Source organism: Pelophylax lessonae (genome assembly GCF_965119305.1).
Source record: "Pelophylax lessonae genome assembly, chromosome: 9".
Classification (NCBI taxonomy): domain Eukaryota; kingdom Metazoa; phylum Chordata; class Amphibia; order Anura; family Ranidae; genus Pelophylax; species Pelophylax lessonae.
The window spans coordinates 249,893,630-249,921,104 of NC_138776.1; the positions used below are offsets into that span (position 1 = coordinate 249,893,630).

Below are 27,475 nucleotides of genomic sequence, written 5' to 3' on the forward strand. Positions count from 1 at the left end.
TAGACATTAATGGCTGTGCGTTGAGTTAGTCTGAGGGGACAGCAAATTTACACTGTTATACAAGCTGTACACTCACTACTTTACATTGTAGCAAAGTGTAATTTCTTCAGTGTTGTCATATGAAGAGATAGAATAAAATATTTACAAAAATGCTCTGAGGGGTGTACTTACTTTAGTGATATACTGTACTCTTTGATCGCCTCTATGGCCTTTGAGGACCGGAACAACGTCATGACCTCACTTCTGGTCCCGGCGGGAAGTAAATCATTGTTTTTAAGTTTTGTTTTTTCCATCTTTTGCTTTCAAAGGTAAAGAAGAGATTTGGAGTCTTTTTGACCCCAGATGCCTCCATAAAGAGGACCTGTCATCCTTAATTCTATTACAAGGGATGTTTATATTCCCTGTATTAGGTATAAAAGTGATGAAAAAAAAAAAAAAGACACAGTGTAAAGATAAAAAAGTAAAAAAAAAAAAAAAAAAAAATGTACAGAGCCCCCGTCCCTCCGTGCTCTCATGCAGAAGCAAACGCATACTTAAGTCGCGCACGCATAAGTAAACAGTATTCGCACCACACATGTGAGGTATCACCATGAACGTTAGATCGAGAGCGAATATTCTAGAGCTAGATGTTCTGTGTGACTCCAAACAGGTCAAATGTGAAGGCTTTTTAAAGGTCATCTATGGAGATTTTTAAGTACCGTACTTTGTCGCCATTCTTCGAGTGTGCGCAATTTTAAAGCGTGACATGTTAGGTATCTATTTACTCGGCATTACATCATCTTTACCATTATACAAAGAAATTGAGGTTTAGGGTCATTGTGTTTTTTTAATGAATTAAAGTCTATTTATTCCCCCAAAAAATTGTTTGCAAAACTGCTGCGCAAAATATCGTGTGACATAAAAAATTACAACTATCCCCATTTTTTTCTCTTGGGCCTCTGCTAAAAAAAAATTATATAATGTTTGGGGGTTCAAAGAAGTTTTCAAGCAAGAAATACTGATACTGTTCGGAAGAAGATGAAGGGAGAACACCCTGAAGGCCAGTCCTGAAAAGTTACCTGTTAGAGAAAATAACCAAAACATCACCAAGAGTACTCAACTGTTTTGCTGCGAGGAACAAATACGCCTACAATCACCGTAAGTTCGCTAAGTACAAAAATCCCAATATGGTCCACAAGGTGGTGACCTGACTTCTCTCAGATGGAACGCACAGACAGGAAGTGATATGAGGTACAGACAGGAAGTGATGTAAGATACTAACAGGAAGTGATGTAAGATACTGACAGGAAGTGATGTAGGTCCACAGAGGAAGTGATGTCAGGTATAAATAGAAATTTCAGAGGCGAGTCGGGAGGAAGTAAAGAGGAGATGTAGCTGGAAGTGGCAGCAGAGGAGGTAATAAGATATTATTTTCTATATATAATCTTTAATTACATAAAGAAAATGTACTCCTTCCGTTTTTATACCGGAAGAACAGAAACAGAGGAACGCATAACACTGAGAATCAGATTGCAGTCCCCCTGCGAAATCACATAAGTAGGATGAGCAGCAAAACTTCCTCCAGCTCTCCTGTAGCGCCCTCACCAGGCAGAGCCAAGCTACTCATAATCTATCTGGGGAAGAGGCAGAGCTCGGGGTGACCCACCTCTGTAAATATTCAGCAGCTTTCCTCTCTCGTCACTACTAACATTAATCCTGTCCTCTGCCCCAACACCAACTGGGCCCCCACTTCTCACCCCGCATCTACCACCGCTATCCCCCACTCCTCACCCCCATCTAACACCGCTGTCCCCCACTCCTCACCCCCATCTAACAACGCTGTCCCCCACTCCTCACCTCCCCCCTATCTAACAACGCTGTCCCTCTCTCCTCAACTCCCATATATCACTGCTGTCCCCCCACTCCCTCCATCTATCATAGCTGTCTCCCCCACTCCCACCATCTCTATCACCACTGTCCCCCACTCCTCACCCCCCATATAAAACCGCTGTCCCCCGCTCTTCACCCCCCCCCCCAAATAACACCGCTGTCCCCCAATTCCTCACCCCCCCATCTAACACCACTGTCCCCCATTCCTCACCTCCCATCTAACCCCACTGTCCCCAATTCTCACCCCCCCCATATAACAAACACCACCTTCCCCTCCGCTCCTCACCCCCCATCTAACACCGCTGTCCACCATTCCTCACACCTCATCTATCACCCCTGTTCACTACTTCTCATCCCTCATCCAACACTGTTGTTCCCCTCTCCTCAGCCCCCTTCCCACACTGCTCACCTATATTCCACAACCCCCACTGACACTGTTGTCCCCCACTCCTCATTCCCTTATTCAACATTGCAGATCTCCACTCCTCACACCCCATATTTGACGCTTCTGTCCCCCACTCTTCACCCAGACCTAATGCTGCCACCTTGCTTTCTCTCGCTTCTCTCATGATATCGCTCTTATCTCTATTAATAAAACACAGACCTGACCAGAGAGGTGAGGAGGATTCTGGGAGGTCACATGACATCACTCTTATCTCTATTAAAAAAACACAGACCTGACCAGTGAGGTGAAGAGTATTCTTAGAAGATTCTTAGAAGGACACCAGGATCTCTAAAAGGACATCATAATGGAGAATCAGTCGCCCCTCACATCACCGGGTAAGAAGAGACTTTATTGTAAAGGAGAGAGCAGTACGGAGGCTCCACCTAGATCCCCCATCATCTGATAAACACATAGAAACAATGTATTCAGTCAGTGTGTGTGTTTCCTACAGATAGATCCAGTAATGGTAACCCACCAGAGAGATGTTCCCATCCTCTGTATTCTCGGGATTCCACACAGGAAGGTCACACCATCCCTCACCATCATCAGGTAGGTGAAGATGGATGTCGAGATCGTAAAAGTGATCTGACTGTATGAAAATATATTCCACTTTTAGGTATAAGGTTATTTGTGCTCACATTTTTAAAAAAAACATTCCCTGCTATTTTGTTTGTTTAGAATGAAAATCTGATAGATATAAAAGATGAGGTTAAAGAGGAAGAAGAGACGTATGTGATGGCTGATCAGCAGTTCAGGGAAGAGGTTGGGATGATGAACAAAGTTAAAGAGGAGGAATCTTCTCCAGACATCAGCACAGGTGAGTGATGGCCACTAAATACAAAAACGGTTTGATGTTTGAGGATCTGTAGCTGATATATCGGGGGCCGATATGCACTTTCCCTGATATATCGGAATCGGTCACCAAGGTGACTGATATTGCCGATATTTCTGGAAAGTGCATGTACCAGAGTGATTCCTGCATCACCCCGGTATCGGCGTCTATAGCCGACAGTCGGCTTTCTTGTAATGACAACCAATGCGGCTGAGAAGCTGCTCGACTGTCAGTACAAGGAGAGGGAGAAGACGCCCCCCCCTCCCGCCTTCTTCCGTGGCTCGCCCGGGTCTCACGTCCCAACGGGAGACCCGGGCAACCAGGCTGCACGGCTGCCGAAGACCCGATCAAAGCCGCATTCGGTTCTGATCGGGTCTCCATGTAAAAACCCAGAAGTGATGTCTTGACGTCACTTCCGGGTACTCGGTGACAGATTCAAAAGAATGACAGCATTCAAAACAGCCAAACTTGGCGGAGGAGAGGTTTGGGGTCTTTTAGACCCTCGGATCCCTCCACAAGAGTACCTGTCAAGTGCTTAAAATATATATATATTTTTTTAAATGTACGAAAATATCGGCCAATATTGGCCGATACCGATATTCAATAGCCAAAGTTTTGGTATCGGCAACGAAAAACGTTGGATGGACTGAAACAGAATGTCCCAGAGATGTTCTATTGGATTCAGGTCAGGCGAGTGTGGGGGGTCCATTCAATGGTATCAATTCCTTCATCCTCCAGGAACTGGCTGCATACTCTCATCACATAAGACTGGGCATTGTGGTGTACCAAAGGTACCCAGGACCCACTGCACCAGCATAGGGTCTGACAATGGGTCCAAGGATTTCATCCCAATACCTAATGTCAGTCAGGGTGCCATTGTCTAGCCTGTAGAGGTCTGTGCGTCCCTCCATGGATACGCTTCCCCAGACCATCACTGACCCACCACCAAACTGGTCATGCTGAACGATGTTACAGGCAGCATAATGTTCTCCACGGCTTCTCCAGTCCCTTTCACGTCTGTCACATGAGCTCAGAGTGAACCTGCTCTCATCTGTGAAAAGCACAGGGTGCCAGTGGTGGACCTGCCAATTCTGGTGTTCAACGGCAAATGCCAATCGAGCTCCACGGTGCCGGGCAGTGAGCACAGGGCCCACTAGAGGACATGGGGCCCTCAGGCCACCCTCATGAACTCTGTTTCTGATTGTTTGGTCAGAGACATTCACACCAGTGTCCTGCTGGAGGTCATTTTGTAGGGCTCTGGCAGCGCTCATCCTGTTCCTTCTTGCACAAAGGAGCAGATACCGCTCCTGCTGATGGGTTAAGGACCTTCTACGGCCCTGTCCATCTGAAACCAATTAACAACCCCCTCTGCTACTTCACTGACCAGATGAATATCCCAGGAGTTTCCCTGACTTGATGCTATACTCTGATTATAAAGTGTTGAGAAGTGTATATGAGTGTGGAAAACTCTTGGTAATTTTTCTTGTCTTCTGACAGACGGACTCTGTGGTGGGAATAGAAGGACATCGGAGGAAGATGTGACTACAGAAGATAATGACATGGCATCTTCTCCAGAAGTAAATCCTGTTCCTCATAATATACATGACAGACCTCACCATTGGAGGAGATCATTGGATATGTCTAATTCTGAGCCATCTCCTGATATTTCACATAGTCCTCTAATATCTGACAGTGCCGATGGGTGCAGGAAACCATCTCATCTCAGGGAACCTTCTTTACACCGTAAAGGGGTTCATTCAGGAGAGAATTCATTGTCATGTTCAGAGTGTGGGAAATGTTTTAAACAGAAAAGAAGCCTTCTTCAGCACCAGAGAATACACACAGGTGACCTTCCCTATTCATGTTCAGAGTGCGGGAAATGTTTTAGTCATAAAGCAAGCCTTCTTCAGCACCAGAGAATTCACACAGGGGTGCGACCTTTTTCATGTTCTGAGTGCGGGAAATGTTTTAGTCAAAAAGGACACCTTCTTCAGCACCAGAGAATTCACACAGGGGAGCGTCCCTATTCATGTTTACAGTGCGGGAAATGTTTTAATCATGAAGGAAGCCTTCATAATCATCAGAAAATACACACAGGCGAGCGTCCCTATTCATGTTCAGAGTGCGGAAAAAGTTTTACTGAGAAAAGAAGCCTTCTTAGCCATCAGATAATACACACAGGGGAGCGTCCCTATTCATGTTCAGTGTGTGGGAAATGTTATACCTGGAAAAGAAGCCTTCTTAGCCATCAGAGAATACACACAGGTGAGCGTCCCTATTCATGTTCAGAGTGCGGGAAATGTTTTAATCAAAAAGGAAACCTTCTTAGCCATCAGAGAATACACACAGGTGAGCGTCCCTATTCATGTTCAGAGTGCGGGAAATGTTTTACGTTCAAATGTTTACTTGTTAGACACCGGAAAGTTCATACAGGCGAGCGTCTTTAATCTTGTGCAGAGTGCGGGAAATGTTTATCTAAAAAAGAATACCTACTTACACACAGGCGACCGCCCTTTTTATTGTTACGAGTGCGGGAAATGTTTTCCAAACAAAGGTTTATTTCTTAGAAACCAGAAAGTTCATACGGGCGAGGGTCCTATTTCATGTTCATAGTGCGGGAAAGTTTAAGAGCAAAGGAAATATAATGAAACATCAGAGTGCACCCCCTGCTGGTACTACGGGAAAGGGTCGCTGGATTGTAATGGGTGGAACTGTTTAGTCCATAAACAAATGTGAAACCACCACAGTCCACTCGGGGTTGGTTTAACCCCGCATCGCCCTCTGACCCGCTGTGGGGTTGGCAGGCAGCTGGGAGCCCTTATGTTACCCCTGTAAAGTCCACGCCAGTACGCCGCAACCGTATGCATCGGGGCTGTTGCGGCACAACTCCATTCAGTTGAATAGCATTGCCCAATGTGACCGGGGGGGGTATGTGGTTTGTAGCAGCCGCAAATTGCAGTGCCATGTGTACCGCCCCATCCGGCTGCCATTTAAGCCTAAGGGGAGTGGTAAGCTAAACTGTCTACCTTTACCGATCCCTCCCCACATGAGGCAACAGGCAGGAAACCATGACAAGACATGGGGCAACAAGTGAGCAATTAAGACAAAACATGGGGCAACAGATGGGCAATCCGCACAATGCATGGGATAATAAGTGGGCAATCCTGACAATATATGGGGCATAAAACCAATGAAAATGGTCGCACTCCAACAGGTTATAGCGATGATATTTATTGCAGACAGTCAATTCGGGATACAGAAAGGTGGACGCGTTTCACACGTAATATCGTGCTTGTTCACCACGGTGTGCGCACCTGTTGGTAATACATGGGGGCAACAAGTGGGCATTCATGACAATATATGGGGCAGCAGACAAACAATTCTGACAATACATTCTTTTTGTGTTCTACTTATAAATATGTATATAGATCTAACCTACTGGATGGAAAAAGATCACTGTAACATGCATTAACCCACAGCAGCCAATCAGGATTTATCTTTCACTGGTGAACCTTCTTAGAAGGGGGATGAGTTGAGACCTTGCATTGATTATAGGTTCCTCAATCGCATCATGGTCAGGAATGCATACCTGATGATTGGTTGCTCAATTTTTTTTTGCTCCTTTAGATTTATTGAAGTAGCCGGCTTTTTATTGGTCCAACCAATGTATGATTATTAATACATTTGTTAATTCTATTATAAAAGATTTAAGCTTTATTTTATTCATATAATTTACTGTGTGGTAATCGGTTATTCTGATCTTGTACAATAAAAACTCTTCGTACAATATTCTGTGCCGAGTCTTCTTTTTTACCAACGATTAGATGATCGGTGATTGGAATGTGATCAGTTCATAGAGAGTCATCCATTGGGGTTTTATTAGTGAGATGGAGAGTGGAGAAGGCACCACATTGACAAGCTATTGGAGGCCCTTTCTAAAGCCCTAAACTTTTTGTCAACCTGTCTATGACATTAGTCTTCCAAACTCTATCTCACGGAGCTAAGGGCAGAAGAGTTCCAGGAGTTCTTCTCTGTCCACAGTTCCCAAACCAAAAGGAGACATCCACCACACCTTCAATCCCAAGCCCCGTACACACGTACCGATTATCGGCCGTAAATATTCAGCCGCCGACCGATCTACCGATTGTAGGCTTGTTAGTATGATGCTTCCGACAGCGCATTTTCGGCCAAACAGAATCTGTCGTGCAGACTTTAAAATATTTGTTGGCCGTCACCAGAACGGCCGATTGTTCGCCAGTCAGTACAGATTTCGGCCGACAGACAGCAGATTAGCAAGACTGGGCATGCTCAGAAAAGAAAAAAGACAAGGAAAGTTAACCATCACATGACATCACTTCTGCAGTCGGCTGTTGTTGGCCGACAAAATTTGTGTGCAGTCTTTTGCAGTTTTCAACAGACACGTGAATGGGGAGGAAGAACTCCTGGAAGGTATGCTAACACTGATCCCTGATCAGGGAGTGCTGGGTGCTGAAGACGCTCCACAAACCTCTCTTAGTGACATTCTGCATGCCGTGCATAAGTGCACAGCCTCTGTGGATGATTTAAAGGAACAGTTTAGGGGTCTTTGTGAGGAAGTATCTCTCCTTCGTCAGGATTTGCAAAAGATTAGAGAACACACCACTGCGGCTGAGGGCAGAATTAGTGATATAGAACATCAAACCCCCCCCCTTCCATTGCTCGAGACGCAAAAGTGGCGGCTGAGCAAGTTGCTGCTGACAACGTTAAAGCTGATGACATCAAAAACCGTCTTCGTCGCAACAACGTGCACATTGTGGGGCTCCCTGAATAGGTTGAGTGACGGGATCCTACTACATTCATTGAGAACTGGCTGCTGGAAATCTTTGACAAGGAAGCCTTTACCTCTTTCTTTGCAGTGGAGAGGGCACACCGCACTCCACCAAGGCCTCTGGCCCCTGGAAATCAGCCCGGATGCTGAATGACAGGGTCCACGGGATTATATTGCTGCTTGCCAGAGAAAAATAAACATTCAATATAACGGAGTGCGGATCTCCATCTATCCAGATTTCTCAGCGGAGGTGCAACACAGAAGGGCAAAATTCCAGGATGTGAAAAAAAATAAGATTTTTGTAAGATCTTACCGTAAAATCTTTTTCTCTGATGTCTATCGACAGACGCAGCCTCATCCTCATGAGCTGAGTGGGTTATGCTGCCACCTGTAGGAGTATTCTAGGCAGCACATTAGTATAACGCTTTTAACATATACACGCCCATGGGGCTGTCCCTCCAAGCATAACCCCCCACAGCCATAGCCCAGCAGTTTAGTTTAAAGCAGTGAAGACTAAAAAAAAAAACATTCCCAATCAGAAGGGCGGGTGCTGGGTCTGTCAATCGACATCAGAAAAAAAGATTTTGCGGTAAGATCTTACAAAAATATTATTTTCTCTATCATCCATTGACAGACGCAGCCTCATCTTCATGAGCTGAGTGGGACATCCCAAAGCAGTATAGGCATGAGGGGCGGGAAAAACGCAACCAGACAGTAACGTAAACTCCATGAGGCTAAACCTAGCCAACCGGGCAACATGGAGCTCAACCAAACAACAAGTGCTCACCCAGGCAAAAGACCCCCAAGAGAATAAGGAAAAAACATTCTCTAATGAAACAGCAGCCTGCAAAACCTTGCTGCCAAAAGAGGCATCTGAAGAAGCTAACAAATCCCCCTTGTAAAATTTGGTAGAGGTGTGCAAAGACAACCAAGTTGCTGCCTTACAAACTTGTACAACAGAGGCCTGATGGCTAAAAGCCCAAGAGGCACTCAGCGCTCTAGTAGAATGCGCCTTCACAGGGAAAGGAGAAACCTGACCCTTGAAGTGAATAAGGGCCCCTTGGAACCTGAATGACTTTTGGCTGCAACTTTTTCCCTCTCATGATAAAATAGTTACTCAGATACAGCATTTTTTTACACTCCTGCCCGGATTGGATTTGAATTTAGCCACCACATACCCCCCCTCCAAGTTTTTCCTCTATCTTATCTTCCTAACTTTGGTAGCCCCTTCCCAAAAAAGTATCTTTATCTTTTTTTTTTCTATCTCATGGACGAAATGTGAGAAATAACATATATATCATACAATCATTCCATAAACACATCCCACATACACCGCGTAGATCATTTCAAGGAAATATGATCATAAAATAGTTTACCATTTGCCAAAAAATAAATAAAAATATGTCCCCGGATTTCATTTTAAAAATCTGGTCACCTTACAATATGGTCCACAAGGTGGTGACCTGACTTCTTTCAGATGGAACACACAGATAGGAAGTGATGTGAGGAACAGACAGGAAGTGATGTAAGATACAGACAGGAAGTGATGTAAGATACAGACAGGAAGTGATGTAGGTCCACAGAGGAAGTGATGTCAGCTATAAATAGGAATTTCAGAGGCGGCGGGTGGAAGTAGAGAGGAGACGTAGCTGGAAGTCGCAGCAGAGGAGGTAATAAGATATTATTTTCTATTTATAATCTTTAATTACATAAAGAAAATGTCCTCCTTCCGTTTTTATGCCGGGGGGAACAGTAATAGAGGACCCATAACACTGAGAATCAGATTGCAGTTCCCCCGTGAAATAACATAAGTAGGATGAGCAGCAAAACTTCCCCCAGCTCTCCTGTAGCACCCTCACCAAGCAGAGCCGAGGTACTCCTAATCTATCTGGGGAAGAGGCCGAGCTCGGGGTGACCCCGACACTCCCCTCTGGAAATATTCAGCAGCTTTCCTCCCTCGTCACTACTAACATTAATCCCATCCTCTGCCCCAACACTAACTGGGCCCCCACTCCTCACCTCCCGTCTAACACCACTGTCCCCCGCTCCTCACCCCCCCACCTAACACCACTGTCCCACACTCCTCACCCACCATCTAATACCGCTGTCCCACACTCCTCACCCACCATCTAATACCGCTGTCCCCCATTCCTCACCCCCCATCTAATACTGCTGTCCCCCATTCCTCACCCTACCATTTAATACCGTTGTCCCCCGCTCCTCACCCCCATCTAACAACGATGTCCTCTGCTCCTCACCCCCATCTAACACAGCTACCCCCCATCTAACACCGCTGTCCCCCATTCCTCACCCTCATCTATCACGCCTGTTCCCTACTTCTCATTCCTCATCCAACACTGTTGTTCCTCTCTCCTCACCCCCCTTCCCACACTGCTCACCTATATTCCACAACCCCCACTGACACTGTTGTCCCCCACTCCTCATTCCCTTATTCAACATTGCAGATCTCCACTCCTCACACCCCATATTTGACGCTTCTGTCCCCCACTCTTCACCCAGACCCAATGCTGCCACCTTGCTTTCTCTCGCTTCTCTCATAGTTACATACATAGTTACATAGTAGGTGAGGTTGAATAAAGACAATAGTCCATCCAGTTCAACCTGTGTAGGGGTGTGTGGCCGTAATCATCTCTCATACCCCTGAATGTTCTGATCCTTGAGATGTACGTCTAAGAGTCTTTTAAAGCAACCATACTTCCCGCAGAAACCACCTCTTGTGGTAGAGATTTCCACAATTTTGTAGCCCTACAGTAAAGAACCCCCCGCATTGCCTGAGGTTAAAACGCTTCTCCTCTAATCACATTGTATGCCCTCAAGTCCTCATGCAATCCTTTCGACTGAATAGCTTTTTTTCTATGCTGAGATCACCATTGAGATATTTATAAATTGCTATCATGTCCCCTCTCAGACATCTCTTCTCCAGGGTGAATAAATCAAGCGATTCAAGACGCTCTTCATAATTAAGGTCATCCAATCCCCTAATTAGTTTAGTTGCCCTTCTCTGGACTCTCTCCAGCTCCAACACATCCCTCCTGAGGACTGGCGACCAGAACTTGACAGAATACTCCAGATGTGGTCGGACCAGAGTTTTATTAAGTGGAAGGATTATAGCTTTATCTCTGGAATTCATCCCTTTCTTTATGCATGCTAATATTCTGCCGGCTTTGGCAGCTACCGCTTGACATTGCATGCTATTGCTTAGTCTATCCTCTACCAAGACTCCCAGATCCTTCTCCATTTTTGATTCCCCCAAAGGTTCCCCCCCTAAAGTGTATTGTGCTTTTATGTTTTTAGTGCAAAACCTTACACTTCTCCACATTAAACCTCATGTGCCATGTCATGCCCACTCTGTTATTTTGTCCAGGTCATTCTGTAGGATATCTGCTTCATGCTGTGCAGTTATTGCCCTGCCCAATTTTGTGTCATCTGCAAAAACTGATATAGAACTACTGATCCCGTCCTCAATGCTGTTTATGAATAAATTGAACAAGGTTGGTCCCATGACTGAGCCTTGGGGGACCCCACTTACCACCTCAGACCAGTCTGAGTATGTGCTATTTATAACCACCTTTTAAACACTCCCTTTTAGGCAGTTCCATATCCAAAAGCAAACCTTGCGGTCGATGCCTGCAGACCTTATTTTATAAATTAAGCGCTTGTGGGAAACTGTATTAAACGCCTTAGCGAAATCCAGATACACCACATCCACTGGTCTCCCCCTATCTAGCTCACAGCTCACCTCCTCGTAGAACGTTAAGAGATTGGTTTGACAAGAACGCCCATTTGTAAACCCGTGCTGATTACTGCTGATCATGTTTTTATCTTTAGCAAACTCTACGATATAGTCCCTTATCACCCCCTCCAGAAGTTTACATACTATCGATGTCAAAATGACAGGCCTATAATTTCCCGGGACATGACTCTGCCATTTTTTGAATATCAGTATCACATTAGCTTTCCTCCAATCCCCTAGTACATTTCCTGTCATAATACTGTCAGCAAAGATCAGGAACAGTGGTCTAGATATAGTCTTACTAAGTTCTTTGAGTTCGCTCGGATGTACGCCATCCGGGCCTGGTGATTTATTTGTGGTAATTTTATCCAGCCTTTCCCTGATTTCACCCTCTGTTAGCCATAGCGGCAAGTTCTATTAATTACTGCTAACCATACAGTCATGGTCAGTGAACCCCTTCTTTTCCTGTGTAAAGACTGATGAGAAGAAGGTGTTCAGCACTGATGCTTTTTCAGTGTCCTCTGTAACCATCCTCCCATTTTCGTTAATTATGTGTGCAATATGCTCTGCCCTAGTTTTTTTGCTGTTGATAAATTTAAAGAATTTCTTTGTGTTCTTTTTACTATCCTCCGCTATTTGTCTCTCAAAGTTGATTTTACCCATTTTGATTTCGTATTTACTTTTCTTATTTGCCTCCTTGTATTGCTCGAAAGCCGATACTGTGCCCTCTGATTTGTATTTCTTGAAGGCCATTTTTTTCCCCTAATAATTTTTGTAACATTACGGTTTAGCCAGCCAGGTTTGGCTTTGTCTCTTCTAAATGTATTTCCCATAGGAATGCACTGCAAGATGCCTTTGCTTAATATGTTCCTAAAGCATTCCCATTTTTCCTCTGTGGTCAGCGTTCCTAGGGTTTGGTCCCAGTTTACCCTTTCCATCATTGAGCACAATTTGGGAAAGTTTTCCCTTCTGAAGTTTAGGGTTCTTATGTTCCCCACTTGCCTTGTTATATTGTTATTTACGCTAAATGTGATCATCCTGTGATCGCTAGAGCCCAGGTTGTCCTGGACTCCTACCTCCGAGATTAGGTCTGGGTCATTATTGATCAATAGATCCAGGATTGCATTTTCTCTAGTAGGAGAATCCACCAACTGAGACATGTAGTTGTCCTGTAAGGTTTTCAAGAATAGACGGGCCTTCTGTGAGTGTGTAGTCCCCTCTTCCCAATCAATGTTGGGATAATTGAAGTCCCCCAATATGATAACTGATCCCAGTTTTGCCACTTTACCCAACAGTGATATAAATTCCAGCTCTACCTCCTCCCTTTGGTTGGGTGGCCTATAGCAAACCCCCACAATTACTTTTCCCTTTACTTCTTCCCTATGGAGTTCTACCCACACTGATTCTAATTCCATACTCATCCCTTCCATAATATCACTCCTCTCTATCACCCTTACATTATTCTTGACGTAGAGACATACCCCTCCCCCTCTTTTTGCTACCCTGTTCTTCCGGTACATCGAATACTCTTGGATATTGGCCAGCCAGTCATGTGAGGGGTCGAACCAAGTTTCTCATGATATCACTCTTATCTCTATTAATAAAGCCCAGACCTTATCGGAGAGGTGAGGAGGATTCTGGGAGGTCACATGACATCACTCTTATTTCTATTAGAAAAACACAGACCTGACCATAGAGGTGAGGAGGATTCTCTGAAGATTCTTAGAAGGACACAAGGATCTCTACAAGGACATCATGATGAGGAATCAGCTGCCCCTCCCATCACCGGGTAAGAGGAGACTTTATTGTAAAGGAGAGAGCAGTACGGAGGCTCCACCTAGATCCCCCATCATCTGATAAACACATAGAAACAATGTATTCAGTCAGTGTGTGTTTCCTACAGATGGATCCAGTAATGGGAACCCACCAGAGAGATGTCCCTGTCCTCTGTATTCCGGGGATCCCACACAGGAAGATCACACCATCCCTCACCATCATCAGGTAGGTGAAGATGGATATCGAGATCATAAAAGTGATCTGACTGTATGAAAATATATTCCACTTTTAGGTATAAGGTTATTTGTGCTCACACTTTAAAGAAACCATTCCCTGCTATTTTGTTTGTTTAGAATGAAAATCTGATAGATATAAAAGATGAGGTTAAAGAGGAAGAGGAGACGTATGTGATGGGTGATCAGCAGTTCAGGGAAGAGGTTGGGAAGATGGACAAAGTTAAAGAGGAGGAATCTTCTCCAGACATCAGCACAGGTGAGTGATGGCCACTAAATAAAAAAATGGATATGGGTATATGGATTGATGTTTGAGGATCAGTAGATCCACTTCTACAAAGACGTCATGATGGAGAATCAGCTGCCCCTCACATCACTGGGTAAGAGGAGACTTTATTGTAAAGGACAGAGCAGTACGGAGGGTCCACCTAGATCCCCCATCATCTGATAAACATAGAAACAATGTATTCAGTCAGTGTGTGTGTTTCCTACAGATGGATCCAGTAATGAGAACCCACCAGAGAGATGTCCCCGTCCTCTGTATTCCCAAGATTCCACACAAGTTAACATTAAAGAAGAGATGAAAGAGGAGGATGATGAGAATTTTGTAATGGAGGAGGCGGAGTTTCCAAAAGGTCACAGAAAGCAGTACCAGGACACCATGGTGGAGTCATCCAGTTACAGAAATCCACCAGAGAGATGTCCCCGTCCTCTGTATTCCTGGGATTCCACACAGGAAGATCACCCCATCCCTCACCATCATCAGGTAGATGAGAATGTAGGAAAATGATCCCAAGCCCTAAGAGATACCATTCTTCTATTATTATTATTTTTTTGTATTTAACCACTTGCCGACTGCCGCACGACTATATACGGTGGCAGTCAGCCCCTCACAGGCAAAGTGACGTAGGGGTACATCAGTACATCACTAGCCTGTGAGGCTCTAGGGGCAAGCGCATGCCGCCTGAGGCTCGCTCCCGCCCCCCCTCGTTCGCGGACCCCCCGCGCGTTTGACTGGTGGACTCGATGTCCACCGGTCACTCGCGATCGTCGGGTGGAGAGGGAGAAAGGCAGGCGGCTAATGTAAACAAAGCCACCTGTCATTCTCCCCTGTGTAAGAACAGAGATCATACGGTCCTGCTATGCAGGATCGTATTTCTCTGTTGTTACACAAACAGCCACATTCCTTCACAGTTAGAAACACGCCCCTAGAGACACACTTAACCCCTCCTTCTCCAATAAAGTTAAAGAGGTTGTAAACTTGTTTAAAAATTTTTTTTTTTTTTTTACAACCTGCAAGAGAAAGACATAATGAGCTAGTATGCATCGCATACTAGCTCATTATGAAATACTTACCTTAGAACGAGCCCCCGCCGTGCCGCTCTCTTACCTGTATGACGGGCGACATGACATGTCGCTCGTCTTCCGGAATCGCGGCATCCGGTCATCTGATTGGCCGGAGCCGCGGTGACGTCACTCCCGCGCACGCGCGCGGGAGCCGACGGTCACGGCACGGGGCTCTGAAGGAACGGCACGATCAGCCGTTCCTTCAGAGCGCATGCGCCAGTGACGTCACTGGCTGCATTAAAGGTAAATATCTCCTAAACGGTACATGTTTAGGAGATATTTACAGTACCTATAGGTAAGCCTTATCATAGGCTTACCTATAGGTACAACTTCCTGAGGAGGGTTTACTTCCTCTTTAACCCCTTCCCTGCCAGTGTCATTTTTACAGTAACAGTGCATATTTTTATCACTGATTACTGCAGTAATGTCACTGGTACCCCCCAAAGTGTCAAAAATGTCAGTCAAGGGTCCGATCTGTCCTCCGCAATGTCGCAGTCCTGCAAAAGAAATCGCAGATCGCCGCCATTACTTGTTAAAAAAATAAAAATAAAAATGACAAAAATCTTTCCCTTAGTTAGTAAACACAATAACTTTTGCGCAAACCAATCAAAATACGCTTATTGCGATTTTTTTTTTTTTTACCAAACATATGTAGCAGAAAATAAATTGACCTAAAATGTTAAAAAATTTAGATTTTTACATTTTTTTTTGGGAATTTCATATAAAAAAAATGTGAAAAATATTGTTATTTTTGCAAAATTGTCGCTCTTTTTGTTTATAGCGCGTGATCAAAAATTCGAACAGGTGATCAAATACCACCAAAAGAAAGCTCTGTTTGTGGGAAAAAAAGGACGTCAATTTCATTTGGGTACATCATCGCATGACCGCGCAATTGTCCGTTAAAGTCCCGCAGTGCCGAATTGCAAAATAGGCCCTGGTCAGGAAGGGGATAAAATCCCCTTTTAATTAATTATTTCTGCCATTTTGTTGGTTTAGGATGAAGCTCTGATAAATGTACAAATTGTGGTTATAAAGGAAAAGACGTATGTGAGGGGTGATCAGCATTTTACAGAGGAGGTTGGGATGATGGACGCAGTTAAAGAGGAAGAAACTTCTCCAGATATCAGCTCAGGTAATTATGCAAGAATGGGTTAAAGCTTACTTAGTGATGTTTGGTTGGGTGGTATTATTGATCTGGTTAGTTGTCATAGTTTGGTGTTGTGATTTGTTGTTGAGTTGAAGATCTCTTTTAAAGTTTGAAATGCTCAACCAACATACACTGCTCCAAAGAATGAAAGAAACACTTTGAAAACACATCAGATCTCAATGGGGAAAAATATCATGCTGGATATTTATACTGGTGTGGACTGGGTAATGTGTTAGCATCTATACTGATATGGACTGGGTAATATGTTTGCATCTATACTGGTATGGACTGGGTAATGTTTTAGCATCTATACTGGTATGGACTGGGTAATGTTTTAGCATCTATACTGGTATGGACTGGGTAATGTGTTAGGGTCTATTCCTGTTAGGAAGGAAAGGATGCCACATTGTTTGATGGAAATTAAAATTATCACCCTAAAGTAACCCCGAAAGTCAAAGTAAAAAAATGATGCAGCCAGCGAGTCCATTTTGGTGAAATGTCATTGCAGCAACTCAGAATGGTCCTCAGTAGTGTGTATGGCCCCCACGTGCTTGTATGCATGCCTGACAACGTCGGGGCATGCTTCTAATGAGACCACGGATGGTGGCCTGGAGTATTTCCTCCCAGATCTGGACCAGGGCATCACTGAGCTCATGAACAGACTGAGGTGCAACCTGGCGGCATCGGATGGACTGAAACAGAATGTCCCAGAGGTGTTCTATTGGATTCAGGTCAGGGGAGTGTGGGCGCCATTCAATGGCATCAATTCCTTCATCCTCCCGGAACAGGCTGCATATTCTCGCCACATGAGGCCGGACATTGTTGTGCACCAGGAGAAACTCAGGACCCACTGCACCACCATAGGGTCTGACAATGGGTCCAAGGATTTCATCCCAATAGCTAATGGCAGTCAGGGTGCCATTGTCTAGCCTGTAGAGGTCTGTGCATCCCTCCATGGATACGCCTCCCCAGACCATCACTCACCCACCACCCAACCGGTCATGCTGAACGATGTTACAGGCAGCATAATGTTCCCACGGCTTCTCCAGACCCTTTCACGTGTGTCACATGTGCTCAGGGTGAACCTGCTCTCATCTGTGAAAAGCACAGGGTGCCAGTGGTGGTCCTGCCAATTCTGGTGTTCAATGGCAAATGCCAATCGAGCTCCACGGTGCCGGGCAGTGAGCACAGGGCCCACTAGGGGACATCGGGCCCTCAGGCCATCCTCTTGAAATCTGTTTCTGATTGTTTGGTCATAGACATTCACACCAGTGGCCTGCTGGAGGTCATTTTGTAGTGCTCTGGCAGTGCTCATCCTGTTCCTTCCTCCTTGCACAAAGGAGCAGATACCGGTCCTGCTGATGGGTTAAGGACCTTCTACGGCCCTGTCCAGTTGAAACTGATTAACAACCCCCTCTGCTACTTCACTGACCAGATGAATATGCCAGGAGTTTCCCTGACTTGATGCTATACTCTGATTATAAAGTGTTGAGCAGTGTATATGAGTGTGGAAAACTCTTGGTAATTTTTCTTGTCTTCTGACAGACGGACTCTGTGGTGGGAATAGAAGGACATTGGAGGAAGATGTGACTACAGAAGATAATGACATGGCATCTTCTCCAGAAGTAAATCCCGTTCCTCATAATATACATGACAGACCTCACCATTGGAGGAGATCATTGGATATGTCTAATTCTGAGGAATCTCCTGATACTTCACATAGTCCTCTAATATCTGACAGTGCCGACGGGTGCGGGAAACCATCTCATCTCGGGGAATCTTCTTTATACCATAAAGGGGTTCATACAGGAGAGAATTCATTGTCATGTTCAGAGTGTGGGAAATGTTTTAATCGTAAAGGAAGCTTTCTTAGCCATCAGAGAATGCACACAGGTGAGCTTCCCTATTCATGTTCAGAGTGCGGGAAATGTTTTAGTCAAAAAGGAAGCCTTCTTAGCCATCAGAGAATACACACAGGTGAGCGTCCCTATTCATGTTCGGAGTGCGGGAAATGTTTTAATCATAAAGTAAGCCTTCTTAGCCATCAGAGAATACACACAGGTGAGCGTCCCTATTCATGTTCAGAGTGCGGGAAATGTTTTAATAAAAAAGGACACCTTCTTAGACATCAGAGAATTCACACAGGGGAGCGTCCCTATTCATGTTCTGAGTGCGGGAAAAGTTTTAGTCAAAAAGGAGTCCTTCTTAGCCATCAGAGAATACACACAGGTGAGCTTTTCTATTCATGTTCAGAGTGCGGGAAATATTTTAATTCTAAAGGAAACCTTCTTAGCCATCAGAGAATACACACAGGTGAGCGTCCCTATTCATGTTCAGAGTGCGGGAAAAGTTTTAATCATAAAGTAAGCCTAAATAAGCATCAGAGAATACACACAGGTGAGCGTCCCTATTCTTGTTCAGAGTGCGGGAAATGTTTTAATGATAAAGGACACCTTCTTAGCCATCAGAGAATACACACAGGTGAGCGTTCCTATTCATGTTCAGAGTGCGGGAAATGTTTTAATGAAAAAGGACACCTTCTTCGCCATCAGAGAATACACACAGGTGATCGTCCCTATTCATGTTCAGAGTGCGGGAAATGTTTTAATCGTAAAGGAAACCTTCGTAGCCATCAGAGAATACACACAGGTGAGCTTCCCTGTTAATGTTCAGAGTGCGGGAAATATTTTAACCTCTTAAGGACCGAGCCCATTTCTGACACATGTGGTTTACAAGTTAAAATCAAAATTTTAGCTAGAAAATGACTTGGAACCCCCAAACATTAAATATATATTTTTAGTAAAGACTCTGGAGAATAAAATTGCGGTTGTTGCAATATTTTTTGTCTCGCGGTATTTGCGCAGCGGTCTTTCCAATGCCAGTTTTTTTTTTGAAACAATACATTTAGCCGCGTTTAAAAATAGGTAAACAGTAAAGTTAGCCCAATTTTTTTTTGTATATTGTGAAAGATGATGTCACGCCGGATAAATAGATACCTTACATGTTACGGTATAAAATTGCGCACACTCGCGAATGGCGACAAACTATGGTACATAAAAATCTCCATAGGCGCGCTTTAGAAATTTTAGCAGTTACCAGTTTAGAGTTACAGAGGAGATCTTTCTTTTTAATCTCACTCTGGCGATCACGGCGATACCTCACATGTGTGGTTTGAACGCCGTTTTAATTTGCGGGCGCGACTTACGTATGCGTTTTCTTTTGTGTGCGTGCTCATAGCGACGGGGCACTTTACATTTTTTTTCTCGTAAGTCCTCTGAAGTCGCCGCCCCTCTATTTAGCCTTCACTATTGGGTAATGGCGCCCTCTGCAGGAGTAACATAGGCAGTTAGAAATGTTATACAAAACTTTTCTATACTTAGACACACCTCTAGGGGGCCGTCCCCAGCCATTACCCTAAACCAGTTAAAACTGGTCCTCAGTTTTTTGCTGCCTAGCGTCAGGAGTAGGTTAGCTTTTCCTTGCCGGGACCTAGCTTCTCAGTTTTCTTTATATGTTTTTTCACCAATCTGTGTGTTTTTCTTCTAAAAATAGATTTTTATTTCTCTCACTATCACTAGTTTGTCAGGGACTTTTTCTGGAGGACTACAAGTGACAGAAGAGCTGGGCCTCACCCTGGATAATATAGATCCTTATGGAGTCCCAGCCTGCCAACGAGCATCGCAATGACAGTGCCCCTTGGAATGGGGACGAGCCTGCGGAGGTGTGTCTTTGCTGAGGGTGTTTCAACTCGGGAATGCCTGCGTATTGCTAGCATCCCCCCTTAGCTGACAGTGCCCCCACTTAGGGTGGAGGTCTCCCGTATCAGAGTGGTGCCCGCTTTACCTGGTCTGGTGAGTACTAATAACCCCTTGTCCCTGGGACTAGGACACTGAGAGGGGTTTGTGGGCCCACTCTGAGGGGATGGCAGGGCTGGTGGTCTCTGTGGGATCCCCCTTCTGGCCGACCTGGTGTGTTTTCCCTTCCTTCCTGGCCCTGCTGAGGGTGCTGTGCGGGGTACTTGCTGTAACTTGGGGGTGTGGAGGGGCTCCATAGCTGTGAGGGGTTCTCCCTGGGGTCCCCTGTGGTGGGCAGACCGCATGTGTGTACTAATTTTGGCGCCATTTAGCGCAGCTGGCATCTTGGATGAGGGCAGGTGGCTGTGCTTAGTGTGTGGGCAGCGGCCATTTTAGGCCTTGTCCTGGCGTCGATCGGGCGCCATCTTGGCTAAGGGCACATGCCTAGTAAGGGCAGTGGCCATCTTGCCAGTGACTAGGTGTGGGGGGACGTCTGCGTTATTTTCAGGAACCCTGGTTGTCCAGCATTCAGGACAGGTGGGTTCACGAGCTGATTCGTTCAGGGTACAAGATCGAGTTGCGATCTCGCCCCGCAGACAGGTTCCTCCCGTCAAATCTCCAGCTGACTCCCGATCGTCTCAGAGACTTCATGGGGACGGTGCAAGATCTGCTCGCCCAAGGAGTCATTGTGCCCGTGCCTTCACAGGACAGGTTTCGCGGTTTTTATTCCAACCTGTTCACGGTGCCCAGAATAGAGGGCAAAGTGCGTCGGATTCTGGACCTTGAAGTCTCTGAACCGCTTTGTGCGGGTGCAGAAGTTCCGGATAGAATCCATCAGGTCGGTAGTGGCGTCGTTGAGTCCAGGGGACATCCTGGCCTCCATCGACTTGAAGGATGCGTAACTGCACATCCTTATCTACGAGGTTCATCAGAGATATCTCCACTTCGCAGTGGCAGAGGAGCATTACCAGTTTGTGGCATTACCCTTCGGTCTCGCTTCGGCTCCCGGAGCCTTCACCAAGGTTTTGGCTCCAGTGCTAGCTTTACTGCGTTTAAAGGGGATTGCGGTCCTCGGTTATCTGGACGACCTCTTGTCAAGGTGCGATCTGACCGTGATGGTTCAAACACTCCAGGAGTTCGGGTGGACCATCACTTTTCAGAAGTCAGCACTGACTCCTTCAGTTCGTCTTTAGTGCCTGGGGATGGTCCTGGACTCGGCTCAGGCACGAGTTTTCCTTCCGGAGAAACTCCAGACCCTGCAGGACGAGATCAGATCCCTTCAGGGACAACAATCTCTCCTTCTTGCGGACCTGTATGTGGTATCTGGGTCTGATGGTTTCAGCTTTCGAAGCCATCCCGTTTGCTCAATTTCACACAAGGATTCTGCAAGCGGAGATCCTGGTCAGGTGGAACAGAACACCTCAGTCTTTGGACAGGAGGATTTCTCTGAGCCACCAAGTACGGTCAGACCACGGTAAAGGGTCGGTTGTCTGCCTTGGCCATCTTTTTCCAGAGTCCCCTGGCGACTAATTCTTCGATTCGCACATTTATCCAAGGGGTGAGGCAACTGGCTCCCCCAAGGAAGGCTCCCTTGCCTCCCTGGGACCTGACTTGGGTGTTGTCTGTGTTACAACGACTTCCCTTTGAGAACATCAGAGAGATTCCTCTGCCTGTGTTGTCCCAGAAAGTTCCTTTTCTGGTAGCGATCACGTCTGCTCACAGAGTGTCTGAACTGGCAGCTTTGTCTTGCCGTTCTCCTTAGCTGGTGATTCATAGGGATAAATTGGTTCTGCAACCCAATCAGTCTTTTGTTCCCAAGGTGGTCTCGTCTTTCCACCTCAATGAGGATATTGTGTTGCCTTTGCTTTGTGTGAAGCCCAAGCATCCCAAGGAGGTGGCTTTGCATTCCTTGGATGTGGTCCGGGCCATTAGGGTTTACCTTTCTGCCACGGAATCTCTTCGGAAGTCTGATTCGCTGTGTGTTCTTCCTGAGGGACCTTGGAAGGGCTGGGCTGCGTCCGCGGCAGCCATTTCTAAGTGGATCAGACAGACGATTATTCAGGCCTATTCCATCAGGGGTCAGGTTCCTTCTTTCCCTGCACAAGCCCATTCTACTACAGCTGTCAGTCCCTTTGGGCTTTTCGTCATCAGGCTTCTGTAGCTCAGGTGTGCAAAGCGATGACCTGGTCGTCTGTGCACACTTTTCACAAGATTCTATGGAATTGATGTACTGGCATCCTCGGATGCTTCCTTTGGCTGCATGGTTTTGAGTGCGGCGATTGTTTGCAGAGACATATTTTTTTTATGTCTCTCCCTTGGGTTGTTTTTTTCGTTACCTTTTAAGTTGGTTGCGTCTTCCCACACCTGCACTGCTTTGCAATAGTGAAGGCTAAATGGAGGGGCGGCGAGTGTCAGAGGACGTAAGAGAAAATATAATGTTTGTAAGAACTTACCGTAAAATTATTTTCTCTGAGTCCTCTGACAGTCGCCGCCCCCGCCCCTCTGTTTTTTTTTTTTTTTTGGTTCTGGGGGTTATTGCCTTCCGGTACTGCTTGCTACAAACTGAGGACCAGTGGTAACTAGATCAGGATAATGGCTGGGGTCGGCCTCCTAGAGGTGTGTCTAAGTATAGAATGGTTTTTAATTAACATTTCTAACTGACTAGACTACTCCTGAAGAGGGCGCCATTACCCAATAGTGAAGGCTAAATAGAGGGGCAGCGACTGTCAGAGGACTCAGAGAAAATAATTTTACGGTAAGTTCTTACAAAAATTCTATTTCTTCCTATTTTTTTTATTTAACTTTCTAATTTTAGCACAGTTGTAAAAAAAAAAAAAAAATCTGATGACTTTTATTGGTGAGAAGGAATGTAAACATCCCTTGTGACAGTAATAGGCAGTGATAGGCACTGTTGGTCATGTCACTTAAAACTAATTAGTTATAGTTACTAGTTACTTCTCCCAAAAACCAAAAAGTAACTGAGTTAAATCAGTAAAAAGGTAACTAATTACCAGGGAAAGTAACTATTGCATTACCTTTAAAAAAATAATCAAATATGTCAAATAACTTGTATGAGTGGTACTGGCTGGCTGTGGGGTACACTGGTACCTGCGTGGTACACTGCCGGTGTATAGGGTGGGTGGGTAGGTGTATAGAAGGGTCAGTGGTGTATAGGGTGGATAGGTAGGTGTATATAGGGGCCAGTGGGTATATAGGGTAGGTAGGTGTATATAGGGGACAGTGGGTGTATAGGGTGGATAGGTAGGTGTATATAGGGGTCAGTGGGTAGGTAGGGTGGGTGGGTAGGTGTATATAGGGGTCAGTGGGTATACAGGGTAGGTAGGTGTATATAGGGGTCAGTGGGTATATAGGGGACAATGGGTGTATAGGGTGGGTAGGTAGGTGTATATAGGGGTCAGTGGGTGTATAGGGTGGGTAGGTAGGTATATAAGGTGGGTATGTAGATGTATATGGGGGGGTTGGTGGATGTACAAGTACAGTGCAGGGCTCTCACAGTTCCCCTCGGCCGGTCCGCTCTGCCTCTCCACTCTCCATGTCACTCATGGCAGTACCGCAGACAGCACCGGCAGGGTCATAGAGGACTGTGGAGGAATTACACTACTGCCATCTAGTGGCGGTAGATGCAATTGCGGTAACGCTGCTTAAGTAATGGGAACGGCATTAGCGAGGGGGGAAAAGTAATCAATTTGATTACTAGTTACCCACAAAAGTAACGGCGTTAAATAACTCCGTTATTCCCATCACTCGTGACCAGGTACTCTAAAAGACCCCAAACCCCTCCCCCGCACTTCACTCTATTCAATATGCCGAAATCTGCATTTTTGAATAGTGACGTTGAATAACCCAGAAGTGGCGTCATGCCGCCGCTTCCGGGTTACTACTTCCGAGACCCGATTGGAGCTGTGAAACCACCACAGTCCACTCGGGGTTGGTTTACACCCGCATCGCCCTCTGACCCGCTGTGGGGTTGGCAGGCAGCTGGGAGCCTTTATGTTAACCCTGTAAAGCCCACTCCAGTACGCTGAAACCGTATGCATCAGGGCTGTTGCGGCACAACCTCATTGAGTTGAATAGCATTGCCCAATGTGAGGTTTGCAGCAGCCGCAAATTGCAGTGGCATGTGTACCACCCCATCCGGCTGCCATTTAAGCTTAAGGGGGTGGTAAAATGACTCAACTGTCTACCTTTACCGATCCCTCCCCACATGAGGCAACAGGCAGGAAATCATGACAAGACGGGCAACAAGTGGGCAATCACCACAATACATGGGACAACAGATGGACAATCATGACAATACATGAGCTTGATATATTGAAGAAGTAGCTGGCTTTTTATTGGTCCAACCAATGTATGATTATTAATACATTTGACACATTTGTTAATTCTATTATAAAAGATTTAAGCTTTATTTTATTCATATCATTTACTGTGTGGTAATCTGTTATTCTGATCTTGTACAATAAAAACGCTTCGTACAATATTCTGTGTCGAGTCTTCTTTTTTTACCAATGATTAGATGATCGGTGATTGGAATGTGATCAGTTCATAGAAAGTCATCCATTGGGGTTTTATTTTATTTATTTTATCAGATTTTATTTGATTACATTTTTTTTAAATTGTTTTCATTGAAGAAACTGAAGAAAAAAATACAGAAATAACATACGAGACACATCACACAATTATTGAGAGAAAAGAAAAAAAACCAAAAAAAAAAACACTTATATAACCAGAAAAGGGTATTTATAATTTGTAATTCGGATTAGCCTACTCCGCTAGGGGGGACATAGCCTCAGTCCATTGTGACCAGATGGCATCAAACTTCCTCGTTGAGTTTCTTAAAAAAATGTGTGTTTTTCAATAATAAATACGCCTATTAAGAGAAAAAATCCAATGGGACGAGGTGGGAGGATATGGGGAGGTCCACCTAAAGGAAATTTGTCTGGGGGGCCACAAAAAGAGCACGCAAAATAATATTTAAAATAGGAAAAGTATAAAGAGTGAGATCAAGATAGCCCAACAGGCATATACGAGGGTCAACAAGAATATTTACATTGAAAAGACGATGGAGTGTGCCAACCACCTCCTCACAATATCTCTTGAGTTTGGGGCACCATAAGAGTACCTGAATTGCCACATCTGGCACAGGCTGGGTCAGACATCAGACCTATGAAGTGCAAAAATTCCAGGGTTCTATATACCCTGTGGAGAATAAAAATCTGGGTCAATCTGTGTGTTGGAGAAAGAGAGGTAATAGGGAGGGACCGAAGAATCTCTTCCAAAAACTCCTCAGAGATAGGACCAATATCCTGTTCCCATCCTGCCCTGGCACGAATAGGAAACCTCAATAAAAACTTGTCTAATAGGACCGTATATGTTACACAGATGAGTCCTTTAGTTGATTTCTCTTGCGCTATTCTATCTAGGACAGGAGTGGGAGAAAAAAACACCTCAACTGAGGCAAACTGGGCACGTAATGCTTGACGCAACTGAAGGAACTGATCAAACCACCTTGATTGTAAGGGGTAATCTGTCCTCAACTGCTCATAAGTTTTAAGATGGCCGTAATCATATAGTTGGACTAGAGTGGGTACCCCTGCTTTCTCCCATCTCTGAAAACCCTGGAGAATAGAAAGCTCAGAGAACCTATAATTTCTCCAGATCAGAGTATATCTAGTAGGGCAAGAGATCCCCATAATATTTTTAACTGCACCCCATACTTTGTACATTAAAGCGGTAGTATCCCACTTTTTGACACTTTTACCTACAGGTAAGCCTATAATAAGGCTTACCTGTAGGTACAAATAATATCTCCTAAACCGGCACGGTTTAGGAGATATTTACAGTGCATGCAGCCGCTCGCGCGAGCGGCACATGCGCTCTGAAGGTCCGGGGGGACCTTCAATTAAGTTGCCGGGAGCTTGCCGGAAAAATCACTCCCGCGCGCATACTAGCTCAATTTGCCTTTGTCTTGCAGGTTTTTTTTTTCATTTTTTTTCTATAGGGTTTACAACCGCTTTAATACAAGGTGGGCATAGCAAGTGATGACCCCCCCCCCCCCTTTATCCCCTCCAGTACACATAAAAAAAGTTTGTGACCCCCAAACACATAGGAAAATAAACAGAACACAGCACAGGATGGTTACGCAGAGTCCCATCCTGCAAAGTGCTGTAGTTGGGCGGCTAAAAGATAAATCCTCGGAATCCTTGGGGTATTGCAATACTTCCCGTTTTATACGGGGGGACTTATTTTGCCAGATAAACTGTCTAAATATACTGTTAATTTTCTTATAAATCTGGAGGGGTATCCTCTGTATATAAAAAATACAGAAGCTGAGGCATCCATATAATCTTAAGCAGGTTAATACGACCTACTATGGATAGAGGTAACTTATTCCAAGTTTTACTTTGAATTTGGAATCTAGAAAGTAATGAAGCTATATTGTCTGATATCTACGCCTGGGAAAAAGCAGACATACTTATACCCAGGTACTTTATAGAGGACACTACCTTAAGGTGGGACAATGAAGATGGTATCATATCTGGCAAAGGGTCTAGTGGCAAGAGCATAGATGTATCCCAGTTTGTACCAGTCCTGAGAACCTGCCAAACTCAGTAATATACTGTATTTCATTACTGCTGGCAAAGATTAATGGATTTTAGTTAAAAACAGAAGAACGGCATGCGCCTATAGCGCAATCTGTTCCTCAATATCACCTCTAACCAGACAAGTAACCTCGACTGAGGTCCACAGGAGACAGGCTAGAGGCTCTATGGCGATGGTAAAAAGCAGGGGAGACCTATACTGTTTATGTTCTATGCACATTGACCTCAAGTAATAACTGCCTGCTCTTTTACTGCCGTTTATTAATGCCAGTGTATGACCGTGAAATTGTTAGTTCTGTGGCCTTATTGCCTGAGATCCTGGGAGCCTCCGCTCCACGCTCCGTATTACCCCTGCCATGGCCGCATTGAAATTGTTGACGTGGAATGTCAGGGGTATGCGCGATAAGATTAAACGGACGGCTGTCTTTAATGTCCTACGCCGTGTCCGGGCTGACATTATGGTGCTGGTGGAAACACACTTGGAGGGCCGCGTACAGCAGTCTCTCAAACGACCCTGGGTTGGCTGGGTGCAGCACTCAGCATATAGCTCGCACTCCAGGGGTGTGGCGCTTCTGGTGGCCAAGTCGGTACATTTCCAGCTCCTAGGATCTCAGGTCGACCCAATGGGCAGATATGTTTTTCTTAAAACGTCAGTCTATGGGGAGTTGATGTTGCTGATGGCTATGTGCCCCCCCCCCCCTTACTCTACTGTGGTAATAATGGAGGGATTGGCGTTTATGGCACAATGCCCGGGGGCCCCGGTGATCTGGCTGGGCGACTTTAACAATGTGATGGACTCGGGTCTGGATAGATCCGGTGGCGCCTCTCAGGCGCCGCCGGGGTCGTCC

General features: G+C 45.3%; 2 protein-coding genes across 2 annotated transcripts in view; both read left to right on the top strand.

Annotated features, from left to right (window-relative positions):
* The window catches only part of LOC309563364 (uncharacterized protein), a gene marked incomplete at its 3' end in the record, with an annotated part of 162,479 nt that extends 135,839 nt beyond the window's left edge, over window positions 1-26,640 (top strand). The window contains exons 7-10 of the mRNA XM_082267758.1: window positions 4,822-5,533; window positions 16,147-16,195; window positions 17,756-18,859; window positions 26,447-26,640. Of these exons, the coding sequence (XP_082123884.1) occupies window positions 4,822-5,533; window positions 16,147-16,195; window positions 17,756-18,859; window positions 26,447-26,640 (2,059 nt within the window). The remainder of the gene's footprint in view (window positions 1-4,821; window positions 5,534-16,146; window positions 16,196-17,755; window positions 18,860-26,446) is intronic.
* LOC309564361 (uncharacterized protein) overlaps window positions 1-27,475 on the top strand; it is a 1,000,117-nt gene that overhangs the window by 378,254 nt on the left and 594,388 nt on the right. The window lies entirely within an intron of this gene.